The sequence below is a fragment of the Amphiprion ocellaris genome, chromosome 23 (assembly GCF_022539595.1).
Source record: "Amphiprion ocellaris isolate individual 3 ecotype Okinawa chromosome 23, ASM2253959v1, whole genome shotgun sequence".
NCBI lineage: Eukaryota > Metazoa > Chordata > Actinopteri > Pomacentridae > Amphiprion > Amphiprion ocellaris.
Genome location: NC_072788.1, coordinates 21062966 through 21084859, shown reverse-complemented (window position 1 = coordinate 21084859; position 21894 = coordinate 21062966). Strand labels below are relative to the sequence as shown.

The 21894-nt window shown below is 38.3% G+C and overlaps 1 protein-coding gene across 5 annotated transcripts in view; it reads left to right on the top strand.

Annotated features, from left to right (window-relative positions):
* Positions 1–4586, top strand: part of LOC111578257 (protein Dok-7-like) — a 34800-nt gene extending 30214 nt beyond the window's left edge. For 3 of the 5 annotated variants that reach the window (XM_055007920.1, XM_055007919.1, XM_055007918.1), the window contains exon 13: positions 950–3280. In XM_055007920.1, the coding sequence (XP_054863895.1) occupies positions 950–1116 (167 nt within the window). In that variant the 3' untranslated portion in view covers positions 1117–3280. The other 2 variants (XM_023284919.3, XM_055007921.1) reach the window with 2 other exon arrangements.
* Positions 4587–21894: the final 17308 nt, after the last annotated feature.

The window sequence follows — 21894 nt, the reverse complement described above, 5'->3', positions numbered from 1 at the left end:
GGAATAACACACACCTGGCCATGGAACAGCTGAGCAACCAACTGTCCAATTACTTTTGGTCCCTTGAAAAGGTGGAGGACACATATAAAATGTGTTGCAATTCCTCCACCGATCAACTGATTTGGATGTACATACCCTCAAATTAAACCTGAAAGTCTGCACTTAAAACATGTTTTGATTCATTTCAAATCCATTGTGGTGCTGAACAGAGTTGAAATGTTGAAAATGATGTCAATGTCCAAAGATTTATGGACCTGACTGTACATGGTCTTTACAAGTATATGAAAATCTTTTGTGTATGACTGTACTTTATTTTGTCAGCGTCACAGTAATCACAAACTTAGATGATTTCCTGTCATCTTAGTAAGCGATAGTTGAGCTTTTGTCATTGGAGACATGGCAGTGAGCTGTAATTGACAGGCAAGTCAGCTATTAGCGTCATTACCCTCAGGAATACGAGGACCGTTAGCGCTCTGACAGGAGCGAGGTTAATGTCTAATGTCAGCAATACAGTTCATATCCTGGCATGTGGCCTCATTAATCTGTCACCTCAGAGGAGATCCTATCTCAGAACTGAAAGAGGGTCACAGTGCATTCAGATCACAGCTGTGACTTCACTGGCTCTAATGGATCCCCCTCCTGGGACTATCGATGTGTTGTGAGGAGCTGGTTTTCAGTTCCTCCACTTTGACACTAAAATATATAAACTCAAGCGGAACACAGCGGTGCAGCGATATATAAATTTTAGTGATATTCATGCACACCAGGACTGACTCTGCAATTAAACCCTGACATCTTGCTCACTTGATTTTCAAGCAAGGAAGGGAGCAAAATTATGGTAATTTGAGTAATGTGCATATGGAAGACAGTACATGAACAGAATTTTAAAGGCTTCAGTGGAGTCATTTGCATATTTTTCCTGTTTGTGTTGTGACTTTCACCTACATAGTAAAAGCAGTCAAATCAGCAGTGAGGACAGAGATCCACTTCACTCTGAGGACCGGTGTCATGTTTGTTTGGATGTTGTCATCACTTGTCCAAGCTAAGTTTTGTTTTTTTAATTTAATTGGAATTATCTGTTTGCTGCAACAAGTGATTCCTTCAATTACCGATTAATTTATTGGTCATTCGCCCCTAATGTATTGGTCAAAGAATATTAGCATTTAGTGAAAAAGGAGCTCGGTCACATCTTCAAATGTCGTCATTTATTAACCAGAGGTGGAAAGCAAAAAGATGTGCCGCTTGTTATAATAAAGCCTTAAAAACAGCAAACCTTTACAACTAAGAAGATGGATGCTTTAAAGATGTGGCTCCAAACAACGTGATTTATTCGCATGTCAGGATGACGAGAGCCGACCACCAGCAGCCAGCTAACTTAGCTTAGCACAGAGACGTAAGATAATGAATTAAACAAGACATGCAAGATAATGGTAATTGTGGCTTCATATTTACTTATTTATCTTAGTCATTCCTCATTTGAAAGTCCTTTTCAAGTGGGAAAAACCTAACATTACTGCTTTATCCATCTGATGAAGTGATGGAATTCATTCATTCAGGCAAACATCACTTTTACATTAATGGTCAATATTTACATCAGGTGATGAATAATGAAGAACAATGCAAACCAAACAACCAAATGTTTAACCTAAACTAATAGCAACCTTAACTTAAAATGTATTTTCATTGATCTTCAGCCTAAAGTTGCCATATTTTGATCAGTATGTACTACCAACTATGTAATTATGGGAAGTATTTACACTCATAATAATAATACTACTGCAAGTAGCCTGCTGTGAGAATGAAACCGACATTCTTTGTAATAAAAGAAATGGACCTGACAAAAAAGTATTGCGACTTTAATCAATTTAATCACTGGATCAAACTTTTTTAGTAAAATAAAAAAATATTCTGGCAGCTGTGATGACGCTCAGTATCCAACCTGAAGATTTTCAGTTTGTGATCGCGTAGAAATTGAAGGAAAAAAAAGAAGTGAGGGAAAAACTCAACATGCATAAAAGATGTCTTGTGATTTTAACATGCAAACTGTCTCTGTAATGTTTATGTGCCAATATTGGTGATGGAATGTGTTCCATAAGAGAGTGTTCCACGTTACCAACCTTCAAAACTCACCTTAAACAGTGGCTGAAAGTGAACCAGTCTTGTGACCATTGACCTTTAACTTCTTTGTGTACTTTTTGTATTGTGCTTTTATTGTGGCCTATTGTCCTATGTTTCAGTGTTATGTTTTTTGTTACCTGCCTAGGGACTGCGGATGTAAATTAGCATTGTTGCTATTATCCGGCATATCAACATCTATTGCTGTATAAACAGACGTTCATTCATGCGCACTCACTGTCCCTATCAAATAGATAAATAAACAAGAAACGTACTCAGAGAGCAGTACTCCGTCAATGCTGCTCAGTTGTTGTATCATTTCTGACAGTTGAAATCTTTAATAAAAAATTACCTTGCGCTGAGCACAGGCGTGTGTAATGCATGTGTATGTTACGTGCAGATGCCAAATCGTGTGACCTAAATATGTAGCAGGCAGTGGGAATTGATGGGACTTGAAAACACCCCCACAATTTAATCAATTGTTCCTTCTACCATTTCCAATGGTAAGTCCTGATAAGTCCGCAGCGGTGGATTTGTAGTAGGATCACAATAATGTGATCATCAGCAGGCAGCTGCTGCTAGTTGTCATGACGCCATGCTGCCATCTCGCAATACAGAAATCTCTTAACAAATCCATGGATCCACACTATAAACTGCATCACTGCCAAAATCTAATCACTCAGTCCATGTGTCATTTCTGACCTTCAGTGAAAGTTTTATCCAAATCCGTTACTCCATTTTTGAATAATGTTGCGAACAGACAGACAGACAAGCAGACGGACAGACAGACCAACGTACGCCAATCGTCACATAGCTCCGCCGCATTCCTTGGTGGAGTAATAAATCAAAAAGCCCTCCCCAAATCACTTCACACAACTTAAAGTACATTGTAATCTTGAGCACGACTATCCAGCATGCAGGTCAGATTTGCCGTGTCGAAGGTTATACGGAAACAGCAAGGTCCAACCTAGCAAGACTGCTGTTGCAACTTTTACAGAAATGTTAGCAGGGTGCTTATTTGGAGAAGAACCTGACATCAGATAACAAAATGGAGTGCGTGTCTAAAAGGGCTTGATTGTTTTTGTTCAGCTAAAGAGAAAGTGTGGATAAACATTTGAATGCTAGACTCTGAAGTGTGGTTGGGTTAAAACCAGCTCTTCTGTTGTATCTTCCCAGGAAAGAGCTCCACCAAGTACGCCCAGATTGACATCACTGCCACAGAAACAGCTCACAAAGTCGGCACGCAGCATGCCCTCGGTCGTCAGGAGGGCTTACATACTCTGGAGTTGAGAAGAAAGGGGACACCGCATTGACTTATACTTTACTTAAATGTTGATCTTATCAGAATCTTACCCGCCTACACATCACACTGTAAAGGTTCACTCGGAGAGATGTGGATCTGAGGAGCTCACTGTGAGATACCATCTCTGTTCGGTTCCATCTTGTGAATGCGGATGTCTTTATGAGCTGCCTCGGCCAGTTAACGCACGCTCCGATCCTGAAAACACGTCCTCTGTTATCACAAAGCAGCTTGAAGATGGAGCTTCCAAAAGGTTTAGCACAGGGTCAGGACCAACATTTACATTTCGGTCTGCTTGGACATCTGGTTAACTTGCTTTGTATCAGTCTTGGAGCCTCAGGCTAACTTGGAGGAATAAGTGTTGGCCCTGAGCTGAGTCACCAGCCCTGATAAATCCCAAGAGCAGTGGCAGTTCACAGCTCATGGTTTTTGTTTGCACGAGGAGTCAACACTCGTAGTCTTGAGTGACAACTTTCAGTACAATCATATTTGGGTTAACTTTCAGTGGCAGTCTTAATCAGATCAAATTCAGAAAAGCTTGATGTGGTAAAAACCAAAGAAAATGGAATTATATTTGAAAGCCCGATAAGTAATGGTTCTGCATGATGACTTTTATTAGCCTGGTTGTATCTCATCAAGTGGTGGTTATCATATGAACAGAATGTCAAAGCTGCTATTTTTTCTTCTGCTTCACAGTTCATTATTATGAATATTGCAAAGCTGAGAAAAACCTCTAAAAATCACTGGACTGTTTTTTTTTTTTTTTTATCACTCCATGTTTTTGGTATGTTACTGCCATTATTTAAGAATATGTTTATCTTGTAGAGTTACCAATCTTAGTAGATACCGCTTTATTTTTTGTCTCATTGCATACTCAGATCACACTTTTTGATTAGCTGTAAATACATTTCTATTTAGGTGATGTGGATTGTCATAAAATATACATGTAAGGGCATGTATGTACAGTGAAGATGTATGAAAAGACTTCAAGGATAGTGTTTGCTTCCTAGTGCAGTATTTTTTCATGTATTTGTTCTTGTAAATTATTTATAACTACTACTTTGATGTGTTTTTTTTCTAGAACAGTAATAGATCATATTTGTGACTTTTTACCCTGTGCACAGTTGTAAACAACTTTGGTACCATATTATATAAAGCACCCTTACCATTATTGTGTCTGCTTTCATTCAACAGTAATGGAGACACTAGATGTAGTTTAATATAGATTGTTTGAAGGCAATTAATGCTGATCTATTGCCATGGAAAGAAATAGGATATTTTGAAGCCAATGGAATTATGCGTGTGCCTTTGGAATAATTGGACTTTTATGATAGTTAACCCATTGATGCTTATTGTTGCAAATTCGCAAAATACCACTTTCATTCAGACTGCACCCGAGATAGCATATCCATTCCCCCAGTGCCTGCTTGTGCATAGTCAATGCGTACCTCGGAACCTTTTGCAAGCACTAGTTTCTCGTAGGACCAGTTGGAGTGGGACCTAATTATTACATATCTGTTATTTTAATATATATGTTCTGTGTGTAATAAACAAATTAACAATCTCCACTTACTTTAGCATCAGCTGGAAAGCAAAAACACGCAAAAGTTTTTTTAAAATTTAATTTAAAATAATTGTAAATAAATTCAGGCATCAAGGGGTTAAATATATAACAACAAAGAAATTCTTGTTTTTGCTGATCTCCTGCATTACAGTGATGCATATCTGTACCTCAGGACCACTTAACATCATACACTACTGTTCAAAAGTTTGGGGTCACCCAGACAATTTCATGTTTTCCATGAAAACTCACACTTTTATCCATGTGCTAACATAACTGCACAAGGGTTTTCTAATCATCAATGAGCCTTTCAACACCATTAGCTAACACAATGTAGCATTAGAACACAGGAGTGATGGTTGCTGGAAATGTTCCTCTGTACCTCTATGGAGATATTCCATTAAAAATCAGTTGTTTCCAGCTAGAATAGTCATTTACCACATTATCAATGTCTAGACAGTATTTCCGATTCCTTTAATGTTATCTTCATTGAAAAAAACGGATTTTCTGTCAAAAATAAGGACATTTCTAAGTGACCCCAAACTTTTGAATGGTAGCGTAGGTGGGTGTGATTACGGGTTCAACAAAGAACACTTGACTGCTTTTGATCTGGGGATGGTGTTTGAAACTTTCTGAAACTGCTTGATTACTCTTTACTGATGTACTCTAAAATGCAGCCATTAGAATCATTTCCTCAGAGCAGACATTTGCCGTTTTGTCACACACAGGATGTTGATATATCACATACAGTGGTACTCTGACAACTACCACCACCTGAATGTGGACAAAACAAAGAACTGGTTATTCACTCATCAAACACATCCCAACCTGGACTCATCACACCTTTTTTCATGGACATTCAGTCAATAAGGTCAGCAGCAGCTATCTTGGACTCTTCACTGACGCCAAACTAAATTTTGATGTACAGATCACTGCTCCGAGACTCTATGTTCAACCCATCCTGTTATTCTTATAAAAGTAATTTGCCAAGATAACACATTCCGTCAAAAATCATCAGCTTTACCACTCCCAGCCAGGGACATGTAAATGACAGAGCTGCTGAACGTCTTGCAGGAGTAATAACAAATGACACAGATCACTGACTGAATCCATTTTTGACACTGCTACTGTCCAGTTACTGGACTGTAGAGTGTCAAAGAGCTCACTTTAACTGAAATTTTCAGTTCTGAAGGAAGTATACCTTGTTAATTTTTTTCAGTGATGTAGTGTTGACTTGTAGTCATGGTTACAGTGAGACCATGCCGCTATCTCACAATGATACAGAAATCTTTAATAATTCGTGGATCCAGACTATAAGCCGCATCACTGCCAAAATCGAATCACTTGGTCCTTGTGTGTTTTCTGACCTTCCCTGAAAATTTCATTGAAACTTGTTAGTCCATTTTTGAGTAATGTTGACAACAGACAGACAGACAAACCAGCTGCAACAGTCATATAACTCTGCTGCATTCCTTGGTGGAGTAATAACCTATGATACATGTCAATGTGCGCCTGCTTGAAGCATGTTGAAAACAGAAGTTTGGCAACTCTACCACTGCTCCACACACACCCTACTATGCACATTTGCCTCTAAAAACATTTTTCCAAAGATGCAATTTGAGATAGTGGAAAAGATCCAGTGCAGGTCGCAGATGGTGGTTGCTTAATGAATGGAAGGGGACATTTCAGTCGTAGCAGGAGAGATGTATCGCTGCACCAGGAGACTACCTAAAAGGGGACAGCAGCCAAATTTTGGCACAGTCTTCGAGCTTGCCTTGTCAGCTCGTAAAGACTTTATTTCTACACTGAGAGCAGTTGAGCTGCATTGTCTGTATGGATTTGGCCCCGGGATCAATGCCAGTCAGGAGAGATTCATCTAAGGTATTTTTGCTGAAAGGATCTTGGAGCTGCAGCTTGTGGGTGTGTTTGGAAGAGAAAACACAGAAGGTTGTGCACATTATTTAGACTGTTGTTACAGGTGTTACAGAGCAGGCTCTACAAATAACAACCTAAAACCACCTTGCAAGGGAATTAGCACACTAGTTATAATGTCCACAAAGTATTGATGCTTCTAAAGTAGTTTCTGTTCCAGAAGTTGTCTCCAGGACATTTTATATTATTATGCTCTTTCTCACACAGAGGAGGCTACCACCCATGCTATAACGACAAAAGGATTATTGACAAGTATTGCTTCTGTTCCACATATTTTGAAGACGATGATTTATGGGCTGCCAACTTTCAGAATGACATACCTCAACATGACTACATGCGCCGTTATTAATTTCACTGACCGACAACAAAACTGTATGGTGCAGTGAAGTCTTTCCTAGAAACCTGACTCTTAAAATTTATCTGAGGAGAACAAATTCAACATAGATTGGTTGTCTATGTGGTCATAAATTGAAATAAAAATTATGTAAAGTCCTCTGAGAAACAGGCAATGAACTGTGCAAATCCACAGACAGCTTGTGTGGAATTGCTTGCCAGCTTTCAAAGAAAGGACAGCAGTTTGATCTCTCCCACTGTGCCTACTAACAGTGAATATACCACAGGTCTAATTCAGGGCTACCATCTGTCTACCAGAGCAGCAGAGACCTGAGACTCAGTGATAAAAATGAAGACTTTGGAAAATCAAAGCTTCATCCAATAGAGGAAAAGCCGGCAGGAATATAAATATTTGGACATTGATACAACTTTCAGCAATTTACAAGCAGCAGATAACACTTACTTGTTGGAGTTGCTGAACTCACCAGCGTGTTCTTTCTTTTTAAGAATGTACCAAACTGTCGATTTAGCCACATCTAATATTTTTGCTATCTCTCTGATGGGTTTGCTTTGATTTTTCAGCCTAATGATGTCATGCTTCTGATGTGGAAACTAAGTCTTAAATCATGGGCCAGAGTCTAAGACTTGACTGCATCGGTGATAACCAGAATATTCAACATTATGTACTATATACACTTATTTTAACACTACTCATCAATTCAATAGCATTTGCCAAGATTTTAAGCATCTTTTACTTTTAGCACATCCTACCCCCCCCAAAAAAAATATTATAGTAGTAGTAATAGTGACAGCTCTTCGGACTTCATATTGAGAGTTGACCTCACCTGATTCCAAACGCAAATCCCACACTTGAAATGAACTCTAGATCTTTCATCTGCTCCTTGTAAATGAAATAATGAAGGAATAACACACACTTGGCCATGAAACAGCTGAGCAACCAATTGTCCAATTACTTTTGGTGCCTTGAAAAGGTGGAAGCACATCTAAAATGTGTAAACCAGCACCATTCCGTTGGGGTCTTTTTGCTGGTGCAATGATCTGAAATGTCTGCCTCAAAATAAATGACATCTACTAAATAAATAATTGGAACTTGCAAATCAGAATTTCTGGGTTGCTTCATCAATCTTATACTTACTTGTTGGAAAACAAACTCAGTCTGATTAATTATTAATGGAGGGTCATTTTTCCTGTCAGCTTTTTGGTACTTTATCACTGATGTCATTTCCATAGGACTCTGAAGAAATTTGGGCTGGATTTCATAAATTATGCAGGAACTGTGAGAATGGGTTATGTTGAGTTCACGGCATCTTAAGGGCAGGCAGGAAATTCCTGCCTCGGAGTGCATAAATAATTCTTCAAGAAGATTAAATACATTATTGTTCTGGAGCCTTAGCAAGTCCACTGAGCAGCATGTCATGTCAAATTACCATAACTTGATCTTTTACTTCACTTCCTTTAGTAAACTTTTGAAGACATTTAAGACAAATACATATTGTTTGTTTAGTAAGAAAGGAAAGAGCCACTTAAGTCAACATTTTAAGCTATAGTTAAATCTATAGTCTAAACAAAATACAAACTATCTTTGACAACTGCTCACTTTCACAAATTGTGCATCTTAAAGCATGCACTACCATTCAAAAGTTTGGGGTCACCCAGGCAGTTTCATGTTTTCAATGAAAACTCACACTTATTCCTGTGCCAGCATAATTGCACAAGGGTTTTCTAATTATCAATTAACCTTTCAACACCATTAGCTAACACAATGTAGCATTAGATCACAGGAGTGATGGTTGCTGGAAATGACCTCTGAATAGTCATTTACCACATAAACAATGTCTAGGCTGTATTTGTGATTCATTTCATTTTATCTTCACTGAAAAAAATGCCTTTCTTTCAAAAATAAGGACCTTTCTAAGTGAAGCCAAACTTTTGAACAATAGTGTGTATGTATCTTACGTGAACATGAATTCTGTATGAGTCATGTCAGATGGATTTTCATTGGCAATCATGGTGACAATGCAACATCATCAAACTGCATCTTTTCTTGCTTTTCTGATTTTGAGATCCCAAAGATTGTTTGTTGGATTTGTTCACCTCTGCTGTCTGAGCTAACCAACCCTAACAACCAACCCTCCAACCTCCTCCAACCTTAACCACCAATCACAGTAGAGCATCCCTCCCACTACATCCCCCTGACTGATACAATCTATCCAGAGACAAACAATCACACTCACATTCACACCTACAAAAAATTTGGAGTCACTAATTAACCTCATCATGGTTTAGGACTGTGAGAGGAAGCCGCACTACCGGGAGAAAACCCACATATGCACAAGAAGAACATGCAAACTCCATGCAGAAAGATCCCAGGACCAGGGATCTTCTAGTTGTAAACCGACGGTCCTGACCACCGAGTCACTGTGCAGCCCTGATACAATCTAGCATCAGCCATTTATTAATTCCCCGTGTATGTTTTCACACTCAGCCTGAAACTGCAGCAAAGATGGTGAAGCACCTGCATGCTAGCACTTCAAGTGTAATTTAAATCAGTTAACTTGAACACAGCTGACAGAACTGGCGTAACGTCAGATCAAATTGTTGGTTACAGCATGAGAAGATCTGACTTCATATTGTTCAAAGCAGTGGGACTATGTCCCAGTGGGGTAGGAATAGGGTCATAAAGAAGCTTGAGGTAGTCATCAGTTTTTGACTTGGCTCAAGTTTTGACTCTGGCTACTGAAAGTGTTGCATTAATGTCTTCTAACACTTAATGCACTGATGTTTGAACCTTCAGCCTCATAGCTTCTAAGTAAATGTGCATCCACAAATAGCAGCTGATGGGTTTATCTGTCGAAAGTGATTTGTTGCAGATGGTCAAACCCTCCGGGGTTTGGTAGCATTTCAACATGCCAACCCAATAATCTCCAGTTGCTGACCTTTTCTCTCTGGTCATTGGGCCTGGTCATTGGCGTTGTTCAGCCCAACTCAATTACAAACACTAATGTCTCACAGAAACACACAAAGAGACTTTTGCGGTCTCTGCCCACAAGGCATCTCACGAGGAAATGCCTTAATCATTTTTTTGACCCTCCCTAAGCAGCCTTTATTCTCATTGAACTGCAGCTGTTCTCTTGTCTGCTGCTTTTCTTGTTTCTTTGTTTGCCTTCCCTTTTAGATGTGCTCTTACGCTGATGACAGTGTGTTATAATTGCAATAACTACACTATAGTTTCATAACACTCTGATATCCCAGGCATTCAGCACTGGTTAACTACAGCTGGGGATATAAACATCATCATCTCCACAGGACCTCATTGCTGAATACAATTATGCTGCCACATAAAACACACTTGGATGTAATCCTTCTTGCCAGCACATTATTTATCTCTCATGTCTTAATCTCACATCGTCAGTCCAGCTGCTGCAGAATGTGCTTCTAATTTCTGCTAATATCGCTTACTTAGAGCTTAATGAGAGACAAAGATGGTGTCAAATATTGTATGCTCAACATATTTGAGTTTTAAACTTTGTGATATGCCTGCAAAGGTTGTGTGAATTTGAACAACAGCTGCTGTATTTTACTATGTTTAAAGAACTGGGGAATGTTTTACTAAAAGCACTCCATTTCTGACCTCTTCATGTCACATTCAGTGAACTGCATTGCTGTAGTTTGTTTGGGTGTGAGTTACGTAACACACCAAATGGTGGACTGTTCTTTATCTGTTAACAACACTGGACATTCAGCCAAACACAAAACCTTTGGTTGTCACAAATCTTTGCTCAACTGCTGACTGTTACTTAGAAGAACAAAGAAACAAGTCATCAAGTTGTTCAGAGTAAACAACAATCCACTGAGTGAATTATTTCCTGGCATAAAAGAACATCTTTAGTTTTTTTTCATCTTTTTCTTCTCCATTCATTACTACCATATTTTTTAAAGGGAAGCATCATCAACTGAAGGGACAGATAAAGGATATAGGTGGCCATTCAGATAAGTTTACTCTAAAACTAACAAACTTTTTTTTAACATTCCCATTAGCTCCACTTTTCTTCAGCTTATCTTCAGTCAATTAAACTCTCTCTGTGTTTTGCAGGGTGATAAAATGTATCAAAAAAGTTGCTTTAAATGCAGGCTAATTATCACAGTCATAGCTGTATGACACAGTATGACTCAACCCAGCATGATACAAATGATCTTTTAAATGACTTGCTGATTTTTGGAAAGTTATGACTTATTCAGAAATGATGTGCGGAGGTGCCTGTACCCAAATCATAAAAGCAGCAAATAGGAAACTGTGTAATTCTCTCTTGCTTTTTCATTCCTGTGGCTTTGCTTTGTGTGTTGAGTGATTACTTGGGATGTGTTTTTTTTTCATTTCAGCTGCTTCCTATAATTAGAATAAAGAGTGATTTGAAAAGCATTTAAAACAGTTTGATACGAGAATGATTAGTCTACACCAGTGATCACAAAATGAGGTCTAGAAAAGAGCATAATTTTAATTTCCTAAGACGTAGCATCCACATATGTTATCTTTTTTTAAAAAGTGTATTGTTATTATTATTATTATTATTATTATTATTATTATTATTATTATTATTATTATTATTATTATTATTATTATTATTAATAATAATAATAATAATAATAATAATAATAATAATGTGTTACATTTTGTCTGACATTCACTGATTAAATGGGACCTGCTCTGGAAAACAAACATCTATCTCTCCATGTAGCCCGAATATACCTCTCCAGGTATTTATGGTTAAGTGATACCTGCATAGCATTGTTATTATAGTCTCTGCTTTACTTAGGGGGACTTCATAGTCTCAGCTGTATGTGATCTTTTTTTGGGCATGACTGATTATTAGATGACATCATTAAAGTGTAATCAAAGCCAGCTATTTCATTAAAGCTACTCTGAAGTGCAGGGGCTGATTGGTAGGGGAGTTCTTTGGGCTGATGTCTTTCTCCTCCCTGTTGGGCTTTTCAGCAAACTGAAGGGGATCCCAGCACATCTGTGTGGGGGAAAAACATGACCTTTGATGAGTTCTTCAAAGCAGAATAAAATGAGGCACTCATCACACAGCCAGAGAGACGGTGGTGTAGGCTGTGAAAATAGAGAACCGCTGTTCAGCAAAGTGTAAGATCATCTCTGTGTAGTCAGTGAATGTGACTTGTGTGCAGATGCTGTAATGCTATTTGCAAATCTGCCAAAGTTATGATGACACTTTTAATCTGAGAGGTAACTTTAATGTACCGAGACCTCTTAGTATTTTGTGAGTGATTACAAATGACTACAGCTGCTGACTTCTCTGAGCCAATTTAAATTGGGCCTATTTGATGCAATGATTAGACTCTGCCACAAACACTACTACGGGAACTACTCTGGGTCTTAGGAACTGAGTACAGGCCTGAAGCAGCAAATCAGCCACTATTCAGAAAAAGTCACTTGAACCCATTTCTAAGATGCCTCAAATTAGGTGAAGTCAACTGTGCAAAAGAATGTATATACCTATAAAGTGCATGGCATAATTGTGTCACTGGCACAATCAGGAAGGAAATTCTAAGAATCAGGTCTGCAGTGAATTAGAAGCTGCTGGAACACAGATGTCAGTGTCCACAGTCAACTGTGTTTTACATTGTGATAGGCAATGTCTTTAAGGCTAGACTGAAGTTTGCTTCTGATCATATGGACAAAGAAAATGCTTCCTGAAAGAAAGTTCTGTGAACACATAAAACTGAACTATTTGGTCACAATGACCAGCAAAAATGTTCAGAGGAGAGAAGGTAAGGCTTTTAACTCCAAGAATACCAGTCCTTCTGTCAAGCATGGTGGTGGCAGTATTATGCTCTGGAGCTGTTTTGGTGTCAGCAGAACTGGTGCTTTACACAAAATAAATGGAATGATGAAAAACAAGGATTACCTCCATATTCTTCAGGAAAACCTAAAATTATCAGCCAGAAGGTTGAGTCTTTCATCAAGACACTGACTCCAACTACGCATCAAGTGGTAAAGAAATGGATCAATCAGGCTCGAGTTAAGGTTATAGATTGGTCTCCCCAAAGTTGTGACTTAAACCCCATCAAGAATCTATGGGATGTGATGAAGAAACAAGCCTGTGCCGGAAAGCCAACACATTTAGTAGAAGTGTACCAATTCTGAGACACTGAACCAAATATTAGAATTGCTTTTTGTATATTTTGACCCACTTTAGAAGTTATGCAAACTTTTGCTTGTGACCGTACATCTAACTCATGGTAAGAAAGCAAATCAATGCACTCTCCAATACGTCAGACTTTTTCTTTAATGCCAAAAGGGTAGTAAAATCATTTTATGTGATGTTCAATCACAGACATGTATCATGAAAGTGACATTATTTAAAGCCTTTTAGAGGATGCAGCCAAACACTGTTGAAAACAAGCGAAACTACAAAAGAGTACAATTTCATATTCATTTAACTGCCTTCAGTTGGCTGGTATCTACTGTAAACACTATTGGTGTGAACCACTGAATACAAAAACCAAGCAAGGGTCATTTAGCCACACGACTAAAAACATCACAAGCTTTATATTTTCTATTGTCTGTGTGCTTGCTCAATAAATAAATGCATCACTTAGACAAGATAAACAGTTATTTTTATTAACATCAAAATGGCTTTTTAAGATGTTTTCTCTCAGTTAAGAAAATCAAGAATGCAATTGGGAGCTCAAGAGGAAGCCATTTCAATCTTATTATTGCTTCAGTGCCACTTTGGTTCTATTTCTGTCCACTCAATAAGACACAACACAGATGCATTAAGGAAGCCTCCATTACCTGTCAGAGCTGGAAATAACAGACCAGTTAATGGTGTAAAAGAAAGATGTTTAACATGTTGTTTTCGGAGTTGTTGGTTTCTTTTGTCTCTAGTAGCTTAGAACAACAACCGAGTAAAACAGTAATGAGCATAAATGGCAAAAGAGCAGTGGAAGATACAGTTACACAATGTTGACCCATCAATACTGTCACACAATCACAGTCATCGTTTAGAGTAGCATGGCATTTGGTGTTGCTTTTATTTAAAACACGGTTCATCCAAACCACAGTGTTTTAAAAGCCTCTGAAATCTCTCTACTTTTTGTCGCTTTCTTTTCACTTGCACACAAGATGATGAGTGGGAGTTGTCACAGCACGACACCTCAAACAGATTTGCACAGTGGACCTACGCAACAAGATGGCACCTCTTGCAGGCTGTAATGACCGCTCTCATGAGTAATTCAAACAAATAATTTGTAATGCGAGGTTTCAGTGCGGGATGTCGACATGTTTTGTTAATTAGGGATAGTGGGTGTACACTTACAGTAAGTATGCCAATGTGGGGTCATGATACAGATATTCCATATTGATTAGCTATCACTGCAGACAGACAGAGTTGATGATCCAAGAGAGATATAGTGAATATGTCTGATAAAAACACAAATATCGACTGCTATGTCGCTTTGGATCCACAACTAATGATCTTTTGTAATAGTAGCATTGCAATGCTTATTTTAAAAAAAACCCACAAGTGTTCCTACACAATCCAAGCAGCATTGCCACATTCAACTGACCCAGGCCCGTTTAGGAGATGCTCCAGGTAGTGATCAGTGCTGATGCTACCAGTTAGCTAGTGCAAGAAGCTGAATCCCTAGTGCCAACTGCTAAAAAGTGACAAAGAAACTATACATATAGACTCTCCAAACCTGCTAGTGCTAACCCTAAATGCTAATGCTAGCTGCAAGACTACTACATTGTCCAAAGCCAACTGTGGAAGGAGAAAACTATACAAGCCAGCTCACCAAACTTGCTAGTGCTACATGCTAATGCTAACTGCTAAAATACGTCACTACTTCAGCCAAGTTCACCACAGACAGAGACTATACAAAGTAGGAGTTAAACAGTTCAAGAAATTTAGTTTCTTTTCCCCCTTAAGCATTAAATAACAACAGCCACTCTCATCAATGCAACTGGCGATAGAGCCAGTCAGACCTATGTGGAAATTGTAAGCTCAGGGACGTTAGACACAGGAAAGTTTAACAACAATTGGAAACCATAAAAACAAGGACTGGGTGGGCTATTGAGTTTTTGTCTGGCCTTCTGAGATTCAGGGCAACTGAAGCGTGACCAGTGTTTACATGCTTACATCTTTTCTGCCCTCAGGTTGCATATATATTGCATTTTAATGCAATAGAATTTCCAGTAAAGTTGTTCTCATTTACATATTTTTCTGTCTATGCTGCAGCCATACACGCGTTAAAAGGAGCGGCTGTGCTGTGAATATAGTGATGTTTTCAAGTAAAATGAGCGAGAAAGTTAGAAGCAATAGAAAGTCCTGCTCTTTATCTCATGTCACTAATTGTACACTCTTAATTCCTGTCCTCGACTCCTCTCCTTGCGTTTTTGTCCTTCTCACCAGAGATTTGAGCAGAGGAGACCAAATACAGGTGATGCATTTATCAAAATAAAACATCATCTCCTTGAAGCTGCTGCTCAACAGCAACGTCCATTAAATATGATGTGAGCCACACCTATAGCACCTGTATTTTGTTTTATTATAACCTACAACACCACAGTAACTTCTGATCTCTGTCAGATGAGAAAATGAGAAAAATAAATGATGGTCCAACTAAACTCAAACTGGATGGGATGTCATGTTGCTGCAGGATGCTGTGGTAGCCATGCTGGTTCAGTGTACCTTCAATTTTGAATAAAGCCCCAACAGTGTCATCAGCAAAGCACCCCCACACCATCATACCTCCTCCTCCATGCTTCATGGTGGGAACCATGCATGTACAGACCATCCATTCACCTTTTCTGTGTCGCACAAAGACACTGCGGGTGAAACCAAAGATCTGAAATTTGGACCAAAGCACAGATTTCCTTGTGTTTCTTGGCCCAAACAAATCTATTCTGCTTGTTGCTTTTCCTTAGTAGTGGTTTCTTAGCAGCTATTTGACCATAAAGGCCTGATTGGTTCAGTCTCCTCTGAACAGTTGATGTAGAGATGTGTCTGTTACCAGAACTCTGTGTGGCATTTATCTGGGCTCTAATCTGAGGTGCTGTTAACTCCATTAAGAAGGTCAGAAATTCCACAAATGAACCTTGACAAGGCACACCTGTGAAGTGAAAACCATTTCAGGTTCTACCTCATGAAGCTCATCCAGGGAATGCCAAGAGTGTGCAAAGCAGTAATCAAAGCAAAGGATGGCTACTTTGAGGAATCTAAAATATAAAACATGTTTGAAGTTATTTCACAATTGTTTGCTATATAATTCCATATATCTTGCTTCACAGTTTTGATGTCTTCAGTATGTATTTACAATGCAGAAAGTAGTAAAAAGCAAAGAAAAACATTGAATGAGAAGGTGTGTCCAAACTTTTGACTGCTAGTGCATATCATTTACACATTTACCAGACCTGATCCTGACATGGTTAGTATTTGCCAGCTGTGTGTCATGCCTCATAAAAGAAGAGGAATATGCAAGGATACACTTGTTCATTCTCACTCATAGCTCCTCCAGCAGGCCTCCTCAATCCTTGATCCTCTCCCTTTGCGATGCATTTTAAGAAATGAAACGTCCTTTGTGATGATGCACCACTGACTGATCTCCAGGTCACGGGTCAGAGGCCAGATGATAGACAACAAAGGAGTTGAGAAGGCTGATGATAGTGAAATAAACACACTTATTCTAACCTGTCAGACACAGAGAAACAACCCATTTACAACAGAACTAAAACCAGGGGTTATACAGTCATAATGAAATAATCAGTGGTTTGAGCTGAACAATTGAAAAACAGACTTTATGTTTAAAATTTTTTTTTTTTTTTTAACTTTTGGAGCTAGTCTCAATTTGTCCCTAATAGGATGGTAGTTTTTGACTTTGTATTTCCATCTAGAGGTTGGTTGACGCTGTATAGAAGTCTAAGAGAAAATAACCCTACGTATCACTTGATTTATTACATCAACAACATTTTTACATCAAACATTTTCTTAATGACTTCATAGTCTTAGCTAGTTTCACTAGTTGCTAGATTTTAGTGTCTTTAAACACAGTATAGTGTTCCTTTTTGTACATTATAGTCCCATATAAAGAAGAAGCTAATTTTTCCATGGTCCCACCTTCATACCTCTGTAGTAAAGATCTTTTCCTCCAAATTTCAAAAACAATACAAATACATTCATTAAAATGTTCAACTGTTCTTTTAACTTTATGACTGTACACATTTATATATTATTTTGTGCTCACAAAGCAGCTCCACACAATACTTTCTAACAAGACCAGCAGCCACAATTGGGAAACTCAGTCAGACTCATAGAGACAGAAATAATCCAACCTATAAAACGTGCTTTGTCAGAGAAATATACAAAGATAGCAAAGGGAAAGCAAAGTCATTCTAAGTAATTATCAGACTTAGCAGTGTGATTAGGATACCAGGCTGCAGGCATTTAGGAGTCATTTACTGCTCTGCAATCAACACTACCAGAACAACACTCGCAGCTCACAGGTATGTGTATGTGCATGTGTATATGTGTGTATGTGTACTGAAAAACAAGTAAAAGCTTTATGTATCTATGTGCGTGTCACAGGGGACTGCACTGATGCAGAAACCACCCTATTGTAATTGCAAAGTTTGGTCGACGTGTTCCAGTCTGCTTATAAAATGACGAATCAGATAACCGCGGGCTTCCCGTCTGTCTTGATAATGGATTGAAGCGGGTACAGAATCGATATTGCTGTCCTCATTCTGGGCCAGGAAACCATCACTGGAGAGCTCTGGTGCTTTCACAGGGAATGACCCGGCTTGCACGGTCCTCTCAGAAACTCCAGCACTGTAACGGATGCATGTAATCTGTCAACAGCATCAACAGCAAGCAGGAGCCATTTGCAACAATGAAAAATGGTCGGACATAATTCGTTTTGCAAAATGCCATACAATTTCTGATTACTGATTTTATCTATGGTCTGCTCTATGCTGTAAGTAGAAACCAAGTTCTAACATTGTTCAAACGGGTGTATTCTCTCTCCTGCTGCACCTCTTCTGTTCAACAAGCAATAAAAACTTTTTCAAATGGTGCTCATATCAACACTCATTTATAAAAGTTTCCAATAAAAATTACAGAAGAAACACAAGGAAATAATTACTTGAACAATAATTACTTTGTGATCCTTTTTAGAAAAATAATGAAAAGTTAACATGTTCCCAGAATGTGTCTTTTGATTTATGAGCCCTTAACACTGCAAAGATGATTCATTTCACCCTGACTGTATAAAGGTCATTCCAGAATTGGAGGACATTTAATCTTCTAAATCTTTCAAAAATAAACCTTCTCTTTCACAATTTTCTGCTACATATTCATCAATAATAGGTAATAAACTATCAAAGGTTTGATTGAATCAGCTTGCACATCAATGGCACCATTTGTATTCCATATTTTAGCTGTTGTTTGCTAATCCTACTCTAATCACAGTAACAGGGATGCTAATCCATGCTAATGTTAGTTTTTTCTTAGGAGTAGAAGCCAGATTTTTAGCTGTTACTGCTAACCAAGAGGACAAATTTACTGATGGAAAAATGTCAAGATAAAAGTCAAAAGAAACTGTATTATCCTGATAATATGCATAACTTCGGTTGCATGAGGTAGAGTGAGATATTCAATGAAGTCAAAAGACAATGTGATGAAAATCTGAAAAACAGAAGCGAGGACATAGCTTTGCTTTACCCATTCTTTTGGAAAACTGTTTGATGATGTTAATTCAAGTGTATCATGTGATTCACTGTTTTCTCTTTCTTCTAACAGCTAAAAAGGTTATGCTAACATGGTTGTTGTGGGACACATTTTCCATGCATAATAATTATTAATGAAAATATTGTGTTGATAAAAAAAGTCCCCACAATTACAAGAGACATCAATGGAAAAATTAATACCAGAAAAAAGAGATTCAAATTTCATTTTCACAGTTTTATTTGAGATTCAATTGCGTCATCTTTGGGGTGGGACAAGAGAAAAATTACATTTTAGGGGGAACTCCAGACTTATTTGGTATTTTAAAAAATATTTTCAAACATTCTTTCCTCCGAGTTTTTTTTAGATTTGGTCTCAGGAGAAGTACATTTACACAACAACTGCATGTTTTAGTATTTTGAACGTACATTATTTGAAGTTTGATGGGTGTGACGTAAAATGTCCTCCAAATCTGGAATGAACCATAACCACTTTTTCAGATGAGCTGTTTCAGCGTCAGCAGCTTTGAATGCAGCTGAGCTGCTGGTTTCAATGCCTTATTCAGGAATAAGACTCTTTCTGAGCCTGTGATTGACAGGATGGAGCTACACAGTTGATTGGCAGCCGTCATAGCTGTGGATGAGTGAGTGAGAAAAGGACTGTCTATAGTGCCTCACACTCTAACGATCACATGGAAATACCTCAAAATTCACAGTACAGCCAGTAAAAGTGGATTTTCACCATATAAGGCCTTTAAAAAGCTAGGGCACTATGCCATGCTGCTGCAAGGTCAACCAGTAACTGGTAGCAAATTAGCTTGTCCATTACAATTTGAGCATTGTGCAGGTAGTGGCTCTCTATTTGAAACCAGCAACTAAGATTTAAGAAAACTCTAAATTTTCTCTACATCAGAGAGGTGGTAGTGGAGATATCTCTTCAGGGATTGAACTTTAACTAACAGCACTGTCCTCCAGCTCAGCAATGTATCATTTTCTGATTATGAATAAAGGAGGAGGTGGCATCAAGCAATTTATTCCCCCTTTTAGAAATCATTAGTACTTCAGCGCAGGGAGATTTCGGTGTGCGCAGGATGCAAATGTTGTATCCTTTGCTTGTCCTTTGTTCAGCAGATAGCGATACCCACTAAACAGCAGGAGAGCTTTCAAGGCGACAGTCACTGCGGCAGGTTGAAGGGGCGCCTAGGGACAGGCACAGATGTACCAGCTCTTCAAAGAATGACCTATGATCCCTCTTTCAACCCAACCTATCTCTCAAAAGTCCTTGAGGTAAACAGAAGAGGCAGTGGAGTCAAGACCAGGGACATCAGGGAAAATGTTGAATGTACTTCAGCTTGAAAGGATTTTCTTATGCTCAAGTGAGGAAAAAAGCAGAAGGTTATTAGGAATCAGACTGCAGTAATGTTAGAAGGAGGGGATGTTTTCAATATGAGTATTCAGCACATCCTTTTGCACACTGACTTGTTAAACTTCTTAAAATTTTCATAATGTATTGGAGTAGATGTTTCATTATCCAGAGAAGTTCACTGCATTGGTAGACTAACAGAAGAGGTGGAATATGTGGAAACCATTGTGGTTGTCTCTAAACATGTCAGCAAAAAGAGCAGATGGACACTTATCCTCTCTACAGGGGAGCAAGGACCCACTTAACTACAGTTTTAGTGGTGTGACTTCTCTTTGCCCAGACATGGTTTAGCACTTACATCTAACTGCTGTTTGTACCAGGAGACGGTTGTATGGAGTCACAGGAATGCTACAATAAAATATAAATAAATAAATAAATGTGGAAATATAAAGAGAAATGAATAAATAAATAAATGTGGAAATATAAAGAGAAACAAATAAATAAATGTGGAAATATAAAGAGAAATAAATAAATAAATGTGGAAATATAAAGAGAAAAAATAAATAAATAAATAAATGTGGAAATATATAGAGAAATAAATAAATAAGTTAATAAACAAAAAAACAAACAAACAAATAAATAAATAAAAAGGAAAATTTTGTCTTTGCTTTTCCCTTTTCGCTTTTTTCCTTTTATTTTTCCATTTTATCATTGTCTTTTCCATTTTCCATTTGCTTTTTCATTTTGTCATTCCTCAGTCCACCAAGTAAAAGCAAAGACAAAAGCCTTTGCTTTTAATTGGTGGACTGAGCTGTCAATCAAATGGCTCTGGGCGGGGCTTTCTGTCCAGGGTGGGTTGTCGTTAGGGTTGCCACCCGTCCCTTAAAATACGGAATCATCCTTTATTTGACAATTAATTGTAGCGTCCCGTATTGAATCAATACGGGACGCAAATTGTTCCGTATTTTCATAAACGCCCCGTACACTTCTGTCACACACTCATCAAAACTGCATAAGGAACAAAATAAAACACAGGAAATACTAAGGGCAGCCAATTTAAACTTCGTAGGACCCACGTAGCGAGGACCTGATGCCAGGTCCAGCAGATCACGCTGCTCCCGCGTGTTTGAAAATGTTTACACCCGAAACTCCACCACGTCCACAGAAGCAAAAACGTTTGCAAATGTACAGACGTGAGTGGGAAGAGTGGAACCCCTGGCAGTACGAGGCAAACTGTGTTTTCTGTTGTTCATGGACTGGCTGAAGTAAAGCAGCATCAGGAGACAAACATGGAGGAAATATGAGAACAGAGAGAACCCAACCAGTAGGTCACAGTTTATCATCATCTAATCATCTCCTGAAGTCCATACGGTGAGAGACATCAGTATCTGGTTGTTAATTTACCAGAGGATGCTAATAATCATGCTGATGTAGTCCTAGACTCTACACTGTTTTAGTGATTCAATAAATGCCTAAGTTGTTGTGTTTTTTAAAAATGCTTTTTAGTTTTTAATAAACATTTAACA